Below are 19,654 nucleotides of genomic sequence, written 5' to 3'. Positions count from 1 at the left end.
TTAATAATACACATCTGTTAACACAGGGTAAATAATCCAGCACCTCTTAAGTCATTTCCATTCATTCCTTACTCACTTCCTACAACCTAGGCTGTCACCAACCATTAAAAGGATTTCATTAACTACCTAGCTAGCTACTACCAGTGTGTGTTTACTGTCAGAGTAGGTGACAGACAAAAGCAAAACAAAAACAAGTAAATGTGCATAGTTATTAAATGTTTTAAACTTTTTTTAAATAATTCTTTTGGCCACTGACAAAAGTTCCTCAAGTGCTCAGAAAAAGTCAGTTTAACCCATGGTAATATTGGTTAGTTTCACCCATACATTTTAATTTTCCATCAACAGCTGATCTGAAGTATGAGAGTAGAGTAAGTCCAAAATGGACAGTGTAAACAGGTATAGTTGTCAGGAAACAACAGCAACGAACACCTGGGGCTGGATACATAAACGAAGTGTACACACGATACCCATGCAGATGCCTTTTCTCAGCACATACACTGGTATCAATAAATTAATAATGTGCAATGAGAATGTGTGGCCCTCACGCCGCTTCAGACCAGCATACATATATATTGAGATAGCTGTGGGTGAAATTAAACCACACAGTAGGTTAATTTTCACGGATTATGTTTCAGTACACAGCGTTCAGGAAAATGTCATTCAGAAGTGCATTTATTAACTTAATTTGAAATGATTCATGTGTGATTGATTCTCTAATTCTTTTAATTTACATCAAGTGATATTTTCATTTGATCCTGTATTGTGAAGCACTTTGTAAAGTCTGTTTAAATATGAGCTCTCAAGATTGATCATTGATCATCGTTCTGAAATTTAATAATGATGAGAGAGATATTCCACCAATGGTGGTTTACAGGTTCAGGTGTTCTGATACTGATTTTTACTTTTTCTTTGTGGAGTGATGGAGCAAGAAAATGTATCAATATGCAACCAGATGTGTGCAGTACCTATTCCGCTGCTGGAGCGATGTAGATGTACTGAAGGAGACACTATGCTCATCTGATCAGCACTCTAATAAAGAAACGGACAAAATTCACATTTTCAATAATGGAGTCACATTATCTGTTATTAGCTGTTTACTAAAGGAATAAGGAACACTACTCACCGCACATCGCTGCCGAAGTCCTGAGTGGGAGTTGCTGTTCTCTGGAGATCCACCACTAGGGGGAGACACACACCAACATTTGTTCACTACACACAGCCAACACTTTCCACACCCTCAAGTTTCACTCCGTTTGTAACTAAACATAAAGAATAAGAATAAATAGGTGTGAGTATAACTCAGAGATTCACTCGGTGATGAGTCTCTGCTGTTCTGCCACTGTATTTTATCTGTTCAACAGGCCTTACTTACGCCGAACTACTTCCTGTCTGTGGTGCAGTGGCCACATGACTTCCTGTTTTGGTGGATGACTTCAGCAAACTGCAAAATTAGAGTTTTGACATGGAGAGCGTATAATTAGATCTGAGACAGACTGAAGGGAGTAGCCTCTGACAGAGAGTGGCTCCTTACAACACAAACTATACACATTTATATTCACACAGCGCTCAAGTGGCAAGGGAAACACAGAGTCACATTCGTGTTGACAATCTATTCAAACACTTCAACCCTTTTCTATTATGGCATCAAATGCTTCTTCCTTGCCAGCGGTAAACTCTGAAATACCTTCTGACATTTCTTCTGAGCAAATCAGCACAGCTGAAACCGTCTCAAGTTTGGTTTTAAAATTTTAAAATCTTTATACAGACTGTAATTAAGTACTTACTTGGCCTTTTCTCTCTGCTGCTGCTGCTGACGCTCTCTCTCCTGCCAGATGAAAAGGGTGCCCGGCCTTCTCCGCTCCTCCATGGTGGGGCTTGAGGGGGACAGGGGAGAGGAGGATGTCGATGATGGGGGGCCCACCTCTACATGCAGGCTGGTCCTGGAGAGGAGATTGGGATAAGGCCAACGAGGTGTATGAAAATTGAATACTTTGATCTGAATGTCTCTTAAACACGTAATATCTCATTTCTGGTGCTCTGGGTTTCTCTATTCAGCTCTGAAAGATCTGGTGTGGCTTGCCAACGAGGGGAGAGCAAAGAGCTTTTATTTTTTAACTTTTAGGATTAAAAGGTGGATTTATCTTCACTCCTGTTTAACACCCTGACTGTAGCAGCGATCGCAGAGCTGACCTCCACTGTCTGGTGTATGTTCTGTAATGTTGACTGCTGACTGGAGCTGGAGGGGAAATATACTTTACTTCATGAACGTAGCCTAACCGAGAGAAACGGGGGGAAAAAAGAAGAGAGGGAACCAGAGACCCTGCTGAGGGCTGTCTTCACTCACAGGTTGACCTGGATTTAAAAACATGGACAAACACAACGCGTGCCGTTGCTAGCTAGCTTGCAACTTCTGTACAGTAAAGTAATCTGGCAGTTTCAGGAGGATAAACACTTGAGCCGGTAACATCCATAAACACAAATTATCCCACAGTTAAACTTGCTGGTGGCAAACCCAACATTACACATCTACCACTGCTGATGAAAATCTGAAATGTCTTAAACAAAAATTCTCATGGACAAGTTAATGTTTTAATTTAATTCATGTTACGCTTAGTCTCATTCCCCAAATTCCTTTAGATCTCCTGAACACACAGGCAACCAAATGAGACACTCTGTCTCCTTTAGTAAACTTGTGGATTTCTATGGTTTTGAACATAGTTGACAACATTTGAAAAAATAACAAAGGTCTTGTCATTTCTAAAAACACATATTATATCTTTAAAATAAATGAGTTTTATGTGGGCCAGTTTCTTTGCAATGCAGTCCCCAGTAATGCCTACTGCACTTGGGCCCAGGAAGGAGTTATGATACAATAAGCTTTAAACTCTCTGAACTGGTTTCACTCGACCCTTAAAACCATCAATTTTTGAGGGTCAACTGAGAGTTACTGACAGTGGGCAGAGCCTCAAACCAGACTCATCATTAAAGCAGCCCAATTATTTAGTTTCCCTATTAAAACAGATTGTTTTGTCCATCCGATGTGTGAGCCTGACATAAATAAATAGATACTGTGCTATCTGTGAGCCTAGCTGCAATGACCGTTGGTTTGCAATAGATTGTGTAAGTGGTAATAAATGTGAAAATAATGCATTTGATTTGCATTTAAAGTTTTGGGCTGGCCAGTCAAACTCTACTGTGTACTGCAGTGGGTGAAGATTGTACCCAGGCTGAATTCAGGTTCGAAGCAGTTTTACAAGAGAGAGCAAATTAATTAAAGCTTTAGACAGCCTATGAACTCGAGTCTTTTGTGGTGATTTGACAGAATTGCGCCTCTGTTCTGAAGGCTGGCCGTGTTAAATCGTTTTATCACTTAAATGTAAAAGCTGTTTGGAGACTGTGTGTTGAGTTTCCATTTTAAGTCTCTGTATTCTATTTTTAGGAGTCCCAAAGGAAGTGTTCGAAGCCAAGATGTGGAACATCCGTTTGTTCAAGCTACAATATGATTGTAAAGTGTGAAAGAGAAACAGGATTGTGCAACAGTTCAAGTAAATCTCCCTCACTCAGGAAAATAGCCAGTGACTAGATTCTAATCATGTACAGTATATAAGGCTTAATGATGGTTGGAGCAATGAACTGATGTTAGGAATTTGGCCTGAGTACAGTTAATAAAACTTAAAGATTTAGAACAATGAAGCATGCAGCATGTTGCTCCAAAGGCTGAGAACAATGGCCCTGCATTGAATATTGATATTTGGCCACTAGACTGGCAGGACACTAAATCTTAATAATGTGGTAACAGAACAACAGAGCAGCATGATAAAAGCTGCCTGCTGAGCTTCAGCAACTACAAGGCGTGAATGTGGCTGCTGCTGACAACACTGCATGGAAAAGAAAATATGGTTATTAAGAAACAAGTTTTAATCAAGTAGCCTGTGACCCAAACCACAATGTGACAGGGGTCAACAGCTAACCAGAGAAAATGTAGCTGGATGTTTAACAAAGAAATTCTTACAGTGTTTGAGCCTGATAATCAGACCACTTCATTCCTTTGGACTGACTTCATGCTCATGACAGCCAGTTTCTGTTTGGCAGTGGCATAACACTGTTGCTAACATACAAACATTTTCAGTCAACTCAGTTCCTGGGAGCAGTTTTAATTATAGCAAAGTATAGCAGTTATTCTGTACATTGCAACATGTGAACCAGGTATGTGAACCTCTTCCATGCTTGACACCATTTTGGTGGCCATATTCCTGTAACAGATATTCAAGGATGTAGCTTTCTTGTACTACGTGGCCACAGAGCGATTATGTCCAGATAATCTGCCTACAAAGTTTTGAGTGGTCAATTGTTTTTTCTTCTAGGGGGATAGTGGCAACAGCTTTACTCTATTTGGCTGTGCTGTTTGTTATGTAGCAGCATGGGTGGGAAATGACATCAGGTATGACACTGGATCTCTATCAGCTGATAATCAGACAACAGCAGGTGGCAGAGAAGCTTTTTACAACTTTACTTTAATCTTTCTACAGTTTGTAAATGTTGGAAGAGGCACTACAGTACATTTTAAACTAAGGATTAAGATACAACAAGTTGTATTGTGTATCTGTATTGTTTATAATGCTGTTGGTAAGAGCTAATCAACAATTAGTTGAGTGAACAATTAGTTGATCAAAAGACAATCTATGCAAATTAATTAACATATTATCAATTAATCTTCTATGCTCTTTTTCAAGCAAAAATGTTAAATATTTATACAGAACTTAGAGCTAGCTGCCTCTGAACGAAAGAGTCTGGTGCAGATCCAAACTGTCGGGAGGAGTAAACACCAGTCATAATATTGTGTCACACTGGATACTGCTCAGACTGGTGTGTGCAGCTGCTCGCTAGCTTAGAGCTAATATACAGTAATCTGGCTGTTTTGGGCATATAAAAACAAATGACCCAACGGTCTTAATCATACAAACAATATGATTGTTTAACGGTGAGCACATCATTAAACAACCACCACTGCTGAAATATCAGACAGTTAATACACAAATTAGTGTTTTAGTCAAGTTACGTTTAATATCATTTGCCGACTTCTTCCTCACTCTCTGATTAAGTCGCCTGTCGCTGTAACTTGATTTCTCTGGTTTGAACATTGTTGGAAACATTTGGGAGAGTGTAACTACACAACTCAAGAAACTATGTGACCATCCCTCAACTTTGAGAAGAAGGAACCTGAGAATGTCTCTACATGATAATTCATTTGAATAATTAATGGATTATCAAAAATGATAACATAAATTTTCTTTTCAAGCTAGTAAACAACTCATTGTTTCAGCAGCACCACATACAGAAATATCTTGACCCTACCAGTATTGTGTTTTGTTCTTAGACGTCCTTCGACCTTCCTGGATTTATGTCTGCTTTCAACAGATACATGAACATTGAAAATGCTGTTCTGTTGCCACAAAGTAATAAATGTGAATACTGGGGCAAGTCAGGCCAGTCAAGACTGTTAACTTTTCAAGATAACAGCAGCCACAAGCACTCAGTATGCGCAGTTTGAGGGGCAGTGAGTGTCTAACACTGTAAGTAATGGGAACTGCAGTCTATTGACTTTTCCCAGCTCTTTAAATACCTTGTAAAGTGACCTTGTAAAACAAAGAAGGAAAAACAGAGTCAAAAAGTGGAAAGACCTTGTCTGTCTTTGTCACTTGGAGTGACTGAGTACACCAATGATTCTGTTTCCAACCAGAGGAACCAGCACACTGCTCAGTAGAGATGAAAAGTAGAATTAGACGTGATGTAAATACTTTTCAAATTTACTGGAATACCTTGGGACAAGAGCTGCAGACGAACAAGACCTAGGTTGAGGTCATAACAAGCCTCAGACAGCAATGGCGCTATGGAGAAAAGAAACTTCCAATACAACCTTTTGATTTCCTTCCTTCCTCCCTGACGAGGATTTACAAATTGGAAGTGTATTTTTTTCAATCATCCTTTATTCCTATCACACCCAAACCAGTGCCCTCTTCCAGTTTTTTGCTGACACACAATTGTCCTATTTGCTTTGAATCAATTAGGCTTGTGTTTATTGGATCATATGATGACAACTGAAGAGAACAAAGCTACATCACAGCTGGGTGTGGTCAGAATTACAACAAACCACAGCATTCCCCATATTGGGTGTAGGGAAAGGTTCAACAGGCATATACCGTGAACCCAAAGAGAGCAAAGCAGCCATGTTTTCTTTGTTCAAACCAATACTACCGTGTTGTGCTTTAATCAATCATTGTGTTGTGTTTTAAACCATTAGTGTTTTATTTTTGAACCACTTTTCCTATTTTGTGTTGTTTATTAAGCCAAAAAATGAGCAGTGCCATGAAAAGGGTATCTTTGACAGCATGTTTTAAAAGCATACCTGCATACTGTTGAGTCTTGGGTTTGGGGTAGTGAGGAATTCTCCTGCTGATCCTGGAAATCAATGACACAGTCAATAACCTGTTTTGTATTACATACAACATAAGTTTTTGAGCAACAACAGGATCTGACAATATTACTTATCAGACAGTGAATGACTGGTACCAGAGGTGGAGCTGTGAGAGGAGGTGTGGGTGGATCCATCCTGATCTCCTCTTCCTCTTCTTCCGTCACACTGTTTTCGATGAAGTCCACATGCTCAGCTTCACCATTCACTGCAAAGAAAACATGCGCATACAAATCTATGAAATGTATAGACTTATGATTTTTTCTGATCACTATCGTGTTTTCTTTTTTACATGAAAAACAGAGCAAATGTGTCCTTCCTCACCTTTCTTAGCTTCCAGAGGGGATCTCTCTTGCTCCTCCTCCTCCTCCTCTTCTTCTTCCAGGTTCCTCTGATCTCTGCTGACCTCAGCCATGCGGAGGGAACGCTCTGAGAAGTCATCTGCTGACTGGACACAAAGACAGGTAGTCACTGAGTCATTGATCTTTGGTCTGTTGGTCACACTTAAGCTACATAGGATTGTATTTGTATTGTGTATAAATGACTGTGTGCGTGTGCGCGTGTCCAATAGTTGTACCTCATTCCCAGACCATCTTTTGCTGCCACTGTCCACACTGTTGAAACCAGAATCCAGCCCTCCAAACTGACCTGTGAACAGCTCCTGGTCCGACAGACTGCAGGGAAACATTTAGTGCACACATTGTGATAAGTCAAACACACACTCAACTAAAAACACAGTAGTCTTGTTGTTTCAAATAGAGGTTCATTAGTCTAAAGGGCAATGACTCAAACTCAGCACTCTTCTGCCAAATATTCTCTCTTATCTCCGTCCTTGGTCCTGTCTATATCATGGAAATGGCTCACTAGGCAGCTAAAAGTGGTCCATACAAGTTTATAAATAATTGATAAACCCTGCTTCCTATTAGCCACTCATACCATTTCACTGTCATCATGTATCAGCCATTTCCCCTTTTCAGCATTTACTGTACCTTCTACTGTTTATTTATTCACTCTCCTCATTTTCACATTACTCTTATTTAGCATGAGAGTGTCTATCAGTGCATATCGTGGTGGCAAAAATATTTCCATAACACCTTTATCCTATGATGACTACCTGCAGTAGTGGCTGCCATCAGTAAACAGTACTTAAGACCAACTGTCATTTAAATATGACCGCCATGTAAGTCCTGTCAACACTTCAATCTTTTCTTTCTTGGATTACCTACTGTACTGTGAAACCTAAGAAACATTAATGCAATACCTGTCCATTACTGTAAGAATCACTGTAGAATCAAACGGAATAGTGTAGACTCAGGCACTGCCTCACTTCTGATTTCACTGTCCCTATAAGCCTACCCACCCTTGGCCTGATGAAATAGTCCTCCATGAAACTCTCTTTCCTATTACGCAGTAAGCCTAAAATCTAGAAATGTTAAAAAGTTCCAAAATATAAACAAACCAACACTTTTAAAGCTCACCCAAAAGACCCTCAAAAATACTCATGTATTACCATGTATTGATTATTTGTAATATATCTAAAATATAAAAAATACATCTTTTCTAGACAGTTTGACCAGCAGAAATGAGCTCATTCCTTGAAGTGAAGCAAGGCAGCTATTTTCCATTATTTCTCACCAGCTGTTGAATCCAGTGGGCCTCAAGTGTCTCTCCATCTCCTCCTGGCTCCTCTTGCAGGCCTCCATGTTGAGGTACTTGAAGATGTGGTATTTGCCCTTGGAGCAGATCTGCGCTGGTGGCATTTGCAGTGGGTTGTTGTCCAGTAGGATACTCTGAAGATGTCGCAGGTGGCGGTAGCACAAGGGCACGTGGGAAATGCGGTTGCAGGACACATCAAGCCGGACAAGGGGGAGCTCAGATATTTCTGAATGATACCAAGAAGTGGTGGTACATTAGTTACAGCATCTATGCTATCTCTGGTATTTAACTAAATATCTAGCTAAAATAAGTGACACTTCACACCATTTCAGACCTCAGTTTTCAATCTCCCCTTTAAACAAATCAAATAACCTCTAACTCCCCATAACTTCTACTGTTATCATGCTCAATTTACTCTGCTGCTTTCAGTGCTTTAACATGTTTTATACACTTGAACTGACATTCATTTATTAGAGTACTTCCACTTCAACTGACACATGCTCATTTCATCTCATACACGTTAAACTCCCCTCAGAGTTTAACCCTCAACTAAATCTTCAACTCATTTCAGCCCTTTCAACTGATACTTAAGATACTCTGAACAGCGCTCACAGTTTTCTTGAAAATAAACACAAGTGTCGTTTAAATTGAGTGTTTCAGAATAATGCATCGCCTATATCCTTAAGATTTTCTTTTAGTTTTTTTAAATTCGGCATAGCCACATCGATATTTACTAGTTTGCAGTCTCCTTTATTCCTTGTGCATTTCCTTCACCTGTTGAAACAATCAACATTCCTAGTTCTTTCAGTAATTGTCACTATAAGCATTCCAACAATTTCTAATACTTCAGCTGCAAATTTTCTGCAATACTTGCATTAATGTTTTACATTAAAAGTCTGTCATTTCTTGGCAGCTGCACTGAATTATTCAATCAAAACAGCAAAGCTGAGGCAATTGGAAGTAATAAGTGAGTGTTTAAGAGCAGCAGAGTGTTGATTATGACGTGACTATTATTTGTGCTTCGATTAAATTAGTGTTGTAAAACTGTACTTTATACTGGCTTTACCATTTCAGCCGTTATAGCACCGATATTTCCAGCCCCCTTAATGTTTTGCCACACCTTCATTTGTATGCAAGTTAAACAGTATTTCAATTAAGTCTGAGGTCAAATATGTGGACAGTATTCCATGATACTTCTTACACTCTTCACTTTAAAGAATGTAAAGATTAGCAAGCCAATTTCAATTTAAAGATGGCTAAACACCACTTTATAATATGTAGACCACAACTTGGCAACTGAAGTTTGAATCTAGAGAAAAGGAGGAAGTCTATTAAATTACACCAAATGTTACATCGTAGGCAACTGTATCATAGGAAACTTGCCTTCGATAAGGCACTTAGTATTGCCATGACCTGGATGACAGAGAACCTTCATCAACATCTATTCATTTACAATCCCTCCAGTTTAGGAAAGAGGCACTAATGGTGTAAGATCCATTAGGCTTGCAGTCAATTCTTCTACATGTAAATGATCAATGACTCCACAATAATGATGCAATCTATCTATCCATCTAATTTGTAGACCCGACATTAAAACCATGACATAACATTTTGTTTAATTGCAGGCTAAATACAGTTTATTATTAGTGAATAAGACATCTTTATCTTCTTCTACAGTTATAGATGCACTGAACAGCAATTGATGACAACGGATACACTGTACAGAAGCATCCTGAGGTTTCTGGGGTTGGTTGGGTTCATCAAAGAGCAGTGAGAAATGCTGGGTGGAGCAATACGAGTCAAGGTGATCAGGGCGAACTAGAGGAGGTTTTAGGTTAATGGATGGGGTCAAGTGTGTCTATACCTTCAGGCAAAGTGGTGAGCTGGTTCCTCCTAAGGTTCAAGTCCCTCAGACACTCTAGTTGACCAAGCTCTGGTGGCAAACTCTGAAGCTCATTACAGCTTACGTCCTGAGAAAGAAAGACACAGAAAAAATATAGTGAATTCAAACCAGTGCAGACAATCGATAATTAATTGCATCAGAAAATAATCTGGACTTTAAAACTCTGACTTTAAAACAGATGCCATGTACTTTAAAAAATGACCTACAAGAACATAAAAAAGTTTAATAAGTGATATGGGTGGAGTTTGATACTATCACCATAGAAATGTTTAAACTCTATTCTGTTGCCAAGATATACTGTATATATAGCAAAGTGTGTGAGAGTGTAAATGTGTATGTCATACCAGCTGTCGGAGGTGTGTGAGGGAGAAAATGGAGGCAGGCAGTGAACACAGCTTGTTGTTGCTGACGATGAGCACTCGCAGGAGGGGGAGCTGAAACACCGACGGGGGTAAACTGGACAGAAGATTCCGACTGTGGGGACAAGCACACACAGTGATGTCATTCAAGTGGCAAATCCATTTGAACTAGAAATATGAACTTTAACTGTAAACCTCCTAAATAGGAGTATTAAGCCAATATATGTTATTGCAGTTAGAACAGGCAGTATATTGTTGTAGCTAACTAGCTACTGTCTAAAAAATGTTATGTTTTCTTTGTACAGAATATTTGCTTTGAGCCTACACTTCTGCTGCCTGTATTACCAGCCACCTGGATGGGTTTTCAGGTCTCCTAGCAACAGTAAAATTACATTGTGTAGGAGAGAGCAGTGTCAGTGTGCTTCTGTTTTTGTAAGAAGTTTCTGGCAGGATTTGGTGAGCTTCTCTTCATCTCCAGCATAAACAAACACTTAAGTTCACATGCAGTTTTCAAACAACAGCTGTGCTTCAAAGGCGTCATGCACCTGTAAACTGCAAAATCCTCCTAGCACTCCTCCTAAACAGCACTGTGGCTAGCCAACATGTCCGCTGTGTGAAAATATTTTACACTGGAAACACTGCAAAGGAAGACAGCAAAATGCAATGATTGCTAAGCCGTTATTCAGAGAGGCGGAAGCTCCCTCGCGATGTACACCACCAACGCAATTGACCAAGATAATTGAGAAGTTAAAAGGAGTTCCAGCCCTGAGCTTTCTACAGATATTTGGACTTCAGATGTCTTCCCAATGTCATACTTGCCTGTAGAGAGGAGTTTATTTCAGCCTCATATAAAATCAACAATAATGATTATAATAATATTAAAGCAAACAGAGCTCTGGTATCAGAATAGTATCGGTGTCAGCAGATATCCAAATTCAGGTATCGGGATCAGATCGGAAATGAAAAAATGTGGATGGTGCATCCCTAACTCTCACAGTATCTACCAGTAATTCAATACTTCTGCATGCAGTAGCACAGTTTTCCTGTGCAATGATTACATTTTGGGGGCACTTATTGTCAGATTTTACAGATGAAGTAATAAACATTAGTTGTTCTGCAACCATCAGGCTAACGACTAATGTACGCCACCAACAATATAGTGCCTCTAAAAGTGCTGAATTATTTTCCATGACTTTATAGGCAATTTTTTGTTATTTTTGTCTTAATTACCCTTAACTTGACAACCTGTGTTGCATTTTCCCTCAGCACGCCCTGTCTCACTCAAGAACAATTTTTTGTTATTTTTGTCTTAATTACCCTTAACTTGACAACCTGTGTTGCATTTTCCCTCAGCACGCCCTGTCTCACTCAAGAACAATATGCAGATTTTGAACTGAAGTGCTGTAGGGTCAGTTTATGAGAAAACCAGCCCATCATCATCACCTGTCAACATTCAGCAGAGAATGCAGTTTGTGGAAGGAAGCCAGCTGACTGTTGCTGACTTATTTATCTGTAGTTTTTGTTCATTTAGAAATCAAGCCTGAAAGAGGGCAACTGGTAATGGGGGACCACATGCCATACTTTAATTTTACAGTGTGGAATATTAGAAACCACCTTCAGCAAAAACAATAATGATATCAATATAGGGCTGGGTGATAAATCGGCAAAATAGATTAATTCGAGTTTTTGGTTTAGGACGATTTTTAAAAATGAAAATCGATTTTTTTATTTAACTTGCTCCGCCGCTGCTCCTCATGGGCTCCCGTAGTATATAGTAGGCCCTCCTCCCCGCATTGACTTTCCACAGAGATACAAACACAACATGCAGCAAGCAAAGAGTTTGTTCATAAAAAGGCACTGTCTCGTTAGTAGCTTGGTTTTGTGGCGTCAGACCTCGAACAAACCACCGTCCGCTGCAAAATTTGTTCAAAGGCTGTTGCAACTAAAGGCAGCGGGCCGAACCATTTATTTCAGCATCTCAAACAGACGCCTGGATCACAGTGGGACACTTGTTGTTCACTACAAGATGTACAGACCGCAGCAGCCCACACGTATCCGCTATAAAGCAGCCAACATTAGCGGAATCATTTAATCATTATGTCCCGTATGAGAAGAAAGGGTCCCGGTGGACAGCTGTTACAGATGCAGTCACGTTGCATATCGCTAAAGATATGGTGCTTGTATTTACAGTGGAAACGCCGGAGATTAATCCACATGCAGAAAATGTTCGACCCCAGGCTTGTGTTACGAAGCCACAACGGGGCATGATGTCTCAAGCCAGAGGAAGCAGACAGGCTCGTGTTCCTGACCAAAAATTAGTAAAACAGACAGCAAGCACACACCTCATGTCCTGTACATCTACCAACATGTCATGTTTACTACGCAATGCATGCAGATGTTTAATTTAGATTACATATCTTCAGGGATATAAAATACTTTTTTATAAACAAAGGCACCTTTTGCAAAATAAAGGATTTAATGAAAGTTATATTAACACTTTATCAATATCAATATGGAAACTTATCTGTTTTTATAATAGCAAGCAATCTCACATGTTAAATGTATGTTTACAAAAGCATTTTATCAAAAAGGGACACAGTCTTTTCAAAAGGATGCACTTTTTTATGTGAGTTTGAAGCTGCACTGTTTACAATGGCAGGGCAAATTTGTTGTAAATCATAGCATTAAAATAAACGCAATGCTTTTAATAATTTCTTTGTAATTTGAAGTTTGTTCTTGAGAAGAGAAAAAAAATTGATTAAAATCGTAAATCGAGTTTGGTGTGAAAAAATCGGAGATTCAATTTCTAGGCCATATCACCCAGCCCTACATCAATATGACACTAGTCTGTGGTGCAAAAAAGATTGGGGACACCTGGTTTAGAACATCTGTTGTAGCGATGTTATCATGTTCCTAAATCGGTACAAGTAAAATGTGCTTATAACTGACAGAGATGAAGGTCAAAACAGAACCCAGAATCGGAGAAGATGGACCCATCAGTCTTTGACATTACTTTTATTGTAAAGTTCTGGCGTGTTTTAGGGTGGAACCCTGACCGTTTTAATAACTGTAAAACCAGAATGAAACACAACCTACAATAGAACTTTGCTGGGGACAGGCCTAGATCAGTTTCTTCCCACAACATTTTGCTCACGCTGAACGAAACAACTGCTTGTTGTTTTTCATTTGAGTCAAAACAGTTAAGATGAGTCAGGACCTGCAGATATCAGTAGTTTGTGTACCTATACCACCAATGGTTTTTGTTAAAGTAATAGTTATAAGATTTTTTTATTTTACCAACTAGATCAGGAGTGCTAAAACTTTTCCCTTCAGAGTCAAATTGAAACTTGATGGTGAACCACAAAGTTATCTGACAATGTTAGCAGTAATTAAATGAGAACTAGCTACAGTAACTAGCTCAGATAAAAGTATAATATGTCATTGAATTACCTGAGGTTGAGGTAGGTGAGGGCCTGGAGGTTGCCCAGGCTGGAGGACAGTGAACGCATCCCATTGTGGTAAAGGCTCAGCGTCTCCAGGGAGATGAATTGACAGAGCTCCTCCGGTAGCTCACACAGACGATTCTTAGACAGATCTGCAACACAAGAAGATGACCAAACATTAGACGGATCCATCAGAGTTTCTCAAGTATTCTTACTGCCACCATAGAAGAACATTTGCAAGCGGAAACCAATGACAATTTTAATTCAAGCTAAACCAGACTTTTGTAATTACTGAAATAAGGGATGGAGTTTTAGAGGGAATTAGCAAAGGATATCCTGAAAAAAAAGAGCTTTGGGGCATCCTTGTTAATCAGTGATCTACAACAGACACTTTGTACCATAAATGTAACTTGGGTGTTGTTCCATGTCATTCCCCTCTCTCTCCCCTCATGTTTCCTGTCACTGTTGACTGTCAAACACTGGCAATATGCCATTAAACATAACATGACAAAAATAAGAGCTTTCATCACAATAATAAATAATAAATCAGTCATTTGAGCCTGTAGGACAACAAATATAGGTTGAAGGATTTAAAAATAAATGTGTCCAAATCAACAAAGTCTTGTGAAAGCAACAGTGAGTGAAGAATTTACTCAAGATTAAACAAGATTACTCAAGATTAAAAAAGAAAGGTAAAAACTGAAGGAGCAGAGGTCGGGATATTCAGACTTTTAGTCACAAATATGGGTCAAACAGTTCCTACAGTTCCCACGATGCCATTTGATAGCATCTTAGGTTACAACTCTTTCCCTCTGCTTAAAATGTAAGCTTTCTGTTCTAACTTTGTAGTCTCCAAGTCCAAACAAAGAACATAACCCCATGCCATCCATCAAATTCATACTTTGGTTTTATTTGATGTATCCTTGTGCCATATGACAGGACACACACCGTTTTCCAAAACCACCAGCCTAAAATTAACAAACAGCTCCAAGCTGGGAACCCACACTGCTGTGACAGAATCTTGGCCAACAATCGTCCACTTCTGACTAAACTGGGTATTTCCAAAAATAGCTGCTATTGGCTACCTCCAGCTTTCTGTTTCCAGAGTTACAGTAAGTAGGCCATTCTCATCCATCTCGAAGGATACATGAATACCAGTCAATTCTAATGTCAGTTAGAGGTGACACTTCCAAATCTGAGCATGCCCTAGATGTACAACTTCACAACGTTTTTACTTTTTACCCTAAAGTCCTTCATTTACATCAACAATACATCCTGTTAAACACCTGGAAATATACAGCACTACAGGCTTCATCGCACACCCTATGATTTTCCTTGTTTGTGAGACATTTTTCTCAAAAATACCAAGATTAGATGCAGTGTTGGGAAGATTACTTTGGAAATGTAGTTGGTTACAATTACAAGTTACCCTGTTGAAAATGTAATAGTAGTGTAACTATTTCAATTACTTTCTCAAAGTAATGTAACTAATTACATTTGATTACATTTTGATTACTTTTCTTAATTTTGAATGAAATCTCTCAACTGTTAACCATTTTCACATTTTAAGACCTATAGTGTGTTAAACCTTTCAGTTCAAAGGTTTAACCATATATTATGAGTCTGACCTTCGGCCTGTACTGCAAAGGAGGCTCACTTCCTCACTAAATGGAGCGACAACGGGCTGATTTCAGCCAAGAGGAGCAGGTTGTTTTAATGGAGAGAGTATGAGCGATATAAAAAGCCTGATCACAGCCTGAAGCAACAGTGTTGCTCCAAATATGACAAGAGGAGGCTGATTTTAATTTCTGACAGCTCTACACTGAGCTGCTTTTAAATATGAAGCTTTAGAGCAACAACAACTGTTGTTTTGAACTGTGTTTTATATTGTTTTCATATATTTCACTGATCGCAATTATAAAATGCCAGTGTGTGTTTTATTGAAAGCGAGGCTGGTGTGCGTATGAAAATAGGTTACAGTGGGTTTTTTAGGTGCTGTAACTACAAGCAAATCTCATGTTGTCTCTGTACAAAGACCTTTTTAAATGTGAGAAAACAGAATAGACTACTCAAGATTTGCGTTTGGGCAACACATAACAGGTAAAACAATTAATTTATTCATCGCCACGACATTAAGTTAAAGTATCTGTCCTGCTGCGAGCGCACAACTTCTTTCAGTGGTGACTGACTGTATATAAAAGTAAATAAATGACCTTCTGACGCGAGTCGGATCAACAGCTGAGCAGCGTATCCCCTCAGCTGAACATCTGTAGAGACGCTCAGAGAGAAAGTCAACAGCAGCGGATCAGCGCGATCTCTCCCTCCGTACAAATGTTCCGTTCTGATCCAGCTCGACTGGACTTTCAAAGTAAAGGTGACGTCAGCTGTAAATGAGTTAAATAGTGAAACAGCGGCGCTTTTATAACCGATTTTATGATTAAACTCTGAACAGAACCTGGTCGGGACCAGGTTATGAGCTAAGCATAAGTTACCATGGTGATCTAGCCGGGTAAAAAGAGAGCCACCTTTGTAATACAGGGAAGCCTGGCTTCTGTCTGTATTAAGTGTTTTTTGTATTTCCAGCCCAGGAACATCTTGTGCGCCGCCGACACTGTTGCTGCTGAGTCTGACTGCCGCCGTACGGTTTGTCGGTTGAGTCGAATGGCACATGACCAGAGAGAGCCAATCATAAGCGTCAGTTTTGGCAGGAGGATGTTGATATGAAAATAACTAAAAACAAACATGAATCCAGGGGGGCGAAAAACTATTTAATAAATCCGAGCTTTGGCGGCGATTTTTCAAATGTAACTTAAGTCGTAATCATTGAAATTTCCAAAAGCAACTGTAATTTAATTACATATTTTCTCCCAGTAATGTAACGGATTACAATTACGTACATTTTGTAATTAAATTACGTAACGTCGTTACATGTAATTCGTTACTCCCCAACACTGATTAGATGTTATAATTGTGGAAAAACTGCCTATCAATGATAATGAAATAGTTACAGTATTAGTAGAGGTTGACCGTCAATTAACAGTGCATTACAGAATAATTTGACACAAACATGGGCTCTGGGAAATTCTGACACACATACAGTATGTGATTAGATAAAAGTATACTCAAGTTCTCGCCCCCTGTGTCTAATATTTTTTTCTGTTATCTCTCAGAACATGCCAAATATATGTAATAAAATCATAAGTATTTGTAATTCAAAATCCTTATTTTTCCTTTCAAAAAGTAATGATATTTTTAATGTCATCTATACTAGGCTGTGTTTACACAAATGTTACACAAATTAGTCATATAAAGTGGGTAATATCATGGGTCATTGTTGAATGTTTGGTTACCAGTTGATAACTTTTTTGTAGTGTAGTTGTGGTCTAATAAGCAGTTTGATTAGTTTGTTGCTGACTTCCACTTGATCCAACAATATACCATATGCTGTGAACACTCGACAAAGCCATGCCCACTTCTGAGTGTTCAGATCCATCTATGAGCCAATGAAATACCTCTTTAAAATCATGCTGCATCCACATTCTCACTCAGGCATTCATTATAGAAGATAAAAATTTTCCAACTGCTATTTATGAGGGAAATGAATGACCCATGATAAACTGATTATAAACATTTTTATACAGATTTTTTTTTAACCTTCCAATCATCTCCTCTACTTCCCAAACCTTCCCCTTCCCAAATGATGATATTGCTCAATATTCAACCTGTCATCAACATATCCTCTACACAAATATCTGTATCATTTAGGTTTAAAAAAAATGTGAGCACCAATAAAGCACCAATAGATTGTCTAAAGAGCTGTAGTATCCCATCCAACACCATTAGCTTTCATTGGCAGCAGGATGAGACAGAAGTCTGTCAATGGCAGACAGCCCAATGGCTTTTTATTGATTGCTGGTGGAAGCGGCAGGGCTGCAAGAGGAGAAGGCAGTTCCTCTCTTTGTTAGAGCTTTGATGGGGACTTTTATTTTGGATGACTGGCCTCAAAAAAAGGAAAACGTGATTTTTTATTGTTACCAATGCCACACACTGGAATGGGTTAATAACAGTGGAAAATGGTCTGTTGAGTATCATTCAGTGAGGTGACAGTTATTATGCTGACAGACAGTTTGGTAAAGTTGAGTTAAAATGTATGGTATTTTCATTTATCACTATTTAAGTTTTGGTTTGCCATTACATTTTTTAGTGTTCGATCTTTTTTTGTTTCTCTTTACATGAAGATTTACACCAAACTTCAGAGTCATTAAGGTTTTCTTTATCAACCTCAGAGGTAAAACAGCTAATCATATAAATCATTTGGGTAGGTGGCAGAAAATTAACTACAGCTATCAAAAAATTATTGGCTCTAGCAACTCAATGGTGAGAATTTGCTTTTCTTTGTCTTATGTTATCTTAAAGTGAAACTCTTGCCAAAAAGCAACTGAGGCTTTATTTGTGATTGAATATGAGTCAAACCTTCGTGTAAAAGCAAAATAACGTCGAAAGAGGCACTTTTAAGATTTATCGTAGTTTTGTTTAATAATAAAGCCTAACAGGAAGGCTTGAGGAGCGGTCCACCATTACTCTCCTGCCTGTTAGGTCGCATTCTGGGATCGACACTTTTTGTCTGCCATGACGGTGGCGCGCCGGAGATGCTACTGCTAACTTGAGTTGTCCAAAAACTTTCTTTTTAGTAAACCCTGTGAACACAAACAATGTTCTCAATGCTCGTGTTCATGTGTAGAGACCCTGGGGATACTACGAGCAAAGTTTCATGTTGTGTCAAGCATTCTTAGTGTTTTAAAAATAGCGATTTTGATGCTAGCGTACCAGTGCCCCCGTACTCCATTGAAAATTAGCTTGCCCGAAAACGAAACTACGGTAAATCTAAAAAGAGCCTCTTTCATCGTTATTATTCTTTTACACAAAGGTTTGACACATATTTAAATCACAAATAAAGCCTGGGTTGCTTTTTGGCGAGAGTTTCACTTTAAATACTTACTTACTTACTACTTGGCTTTTAGACCAAAAAAAACAAAAGATGGCAAACACAAACGGTTTCTGATCTCTAAAAAGAGCTAGTAATTATAAATTGACAAATTATGGTAAATGAGATCTAACTATGTGCTCAATAAAGCAGAAAGGATGTAAATACTTTACTGCTGGGCCATGTTCTATATAAATGTAAGCGTGAACAAAGAAACCAGAGATTCATTATCAGGACCATTTCACACGGCCTTAATAAACACAGCCGAAAGGTTCAATGTGTGTGTGTGTGTGTGTGTGTGTGTGTGTGTGTCTGTGTGTGTGTGTGCATGTTTTCTATGCATATAGTAAATGTGAGAGGGCTAGGCTCTGTACAGTAGCTCTAAAGCCTGATCTCTCCCCATCTTCACTGTCCCATAGCTGGAGGGGAACTGTCTGAACAATAGGTGGGGGTGGAAATAGTGTGTGTACGGTGTCTAGTGTGTGTATGTGTGCTCTGGGGGATGGAGAGGTTGTATAGTCTATGTATCTGCTGTTGCAAAAGACAACCACATATCTGGGTACTCCAGTGTGGTTTAAAAAGCATGTGCTGGCTTATTTCTGCGACAAGAATCAAAGTATCTGCAGTGACTACATTCATTTCCTAATCTAAACCTGCATCCTAAACATAGTTTAACCTTAAATCCATGCATTAATAAAGAAAAGGCCCATATATTAATTACAAAAATAAAATAAAACATAGGCTACACTCATCCAAACACTTAAGTCCAAGGCAGCCTTTCCCCTGCCCTTTTCACCAGAGCTGCCCAAATGTTCTGGTAGCTCTTGAAACAAAGCC

General features: G+C 39.0%; 1 protein-coding gene across 2 annotated transcripts in view; it reads right to left on the bottom strand.

The window, feature by feature from the left end:
• Positions 1-19,654, bottom strand: part of lrch4 (leucine-rich repeats and calponin homology (CH) domain containing 4) — a 62,241-nt gene that overhangs the window by 16,331 nt on the left and 26,256 nt on the right. For both annotated transcript variants that reach the window (XM_030430135.1, XM_030430134.1), the window contains exons 2-13: positions 13,841-13,985; positions 10,376-10,505; positions 9,993-10,098; positions 8,108-8,354; positions 7,050-7,146; positions 6,797-6,920; positions 6,571-6,680; positions 6,407-6,459; positions 1,785-1,940; positions 1,373-1,441; positions 1,124-1,178; positions 966-1,029 (exon numbers count right to left, since the gene is read on the bottom strand). In XM_030430135.1, the coding sequence (XP_030285995.1) occupies positions 966-1,029; positions 1,124-1,178; positions 1,373-1,441; positions 1,785-1,940; positions 6,407-6,459; positions 6,571-6,680; positions 6,797-6,920; positions 7,050-7,146; positions 8,108-8,354; positions 9,993-10,098; positions 10,376-10,505; positions 13,841-13,985 (1,356 nt within the window). The remainder of the gene's footprint in view (positions 1-965; positions 1,030-1,123; positions 1,179-1,372; positions 1,442-1,784; positions 1,941-6,406; positions 6,460-6,570; positions 6,681-6,796; positions 6,921-7,049; positions 7,147-8,107; positions 8,355-9,992; positions 10,099-10,375; positions 10,506-13,840; positions 13,986-19,654) is intronic.

The sequence above is a fragment of the Sparus aurata genome, chromosome 10, assembly GCF_900880675.1.
Source record: "Sparus aurata chromosome 10, fSpaAur1.1, whole genome shotgun sequence".
NCBI classification, from domain to species: Eukaryota; Metazoa; Chordata; class Actinopteri; order Spariformes; family Sparidae; genus Sparus; species Sparus aurata.
This window is presented reverse-complemented; position numbering and strand designations above follow the sequence as displayed.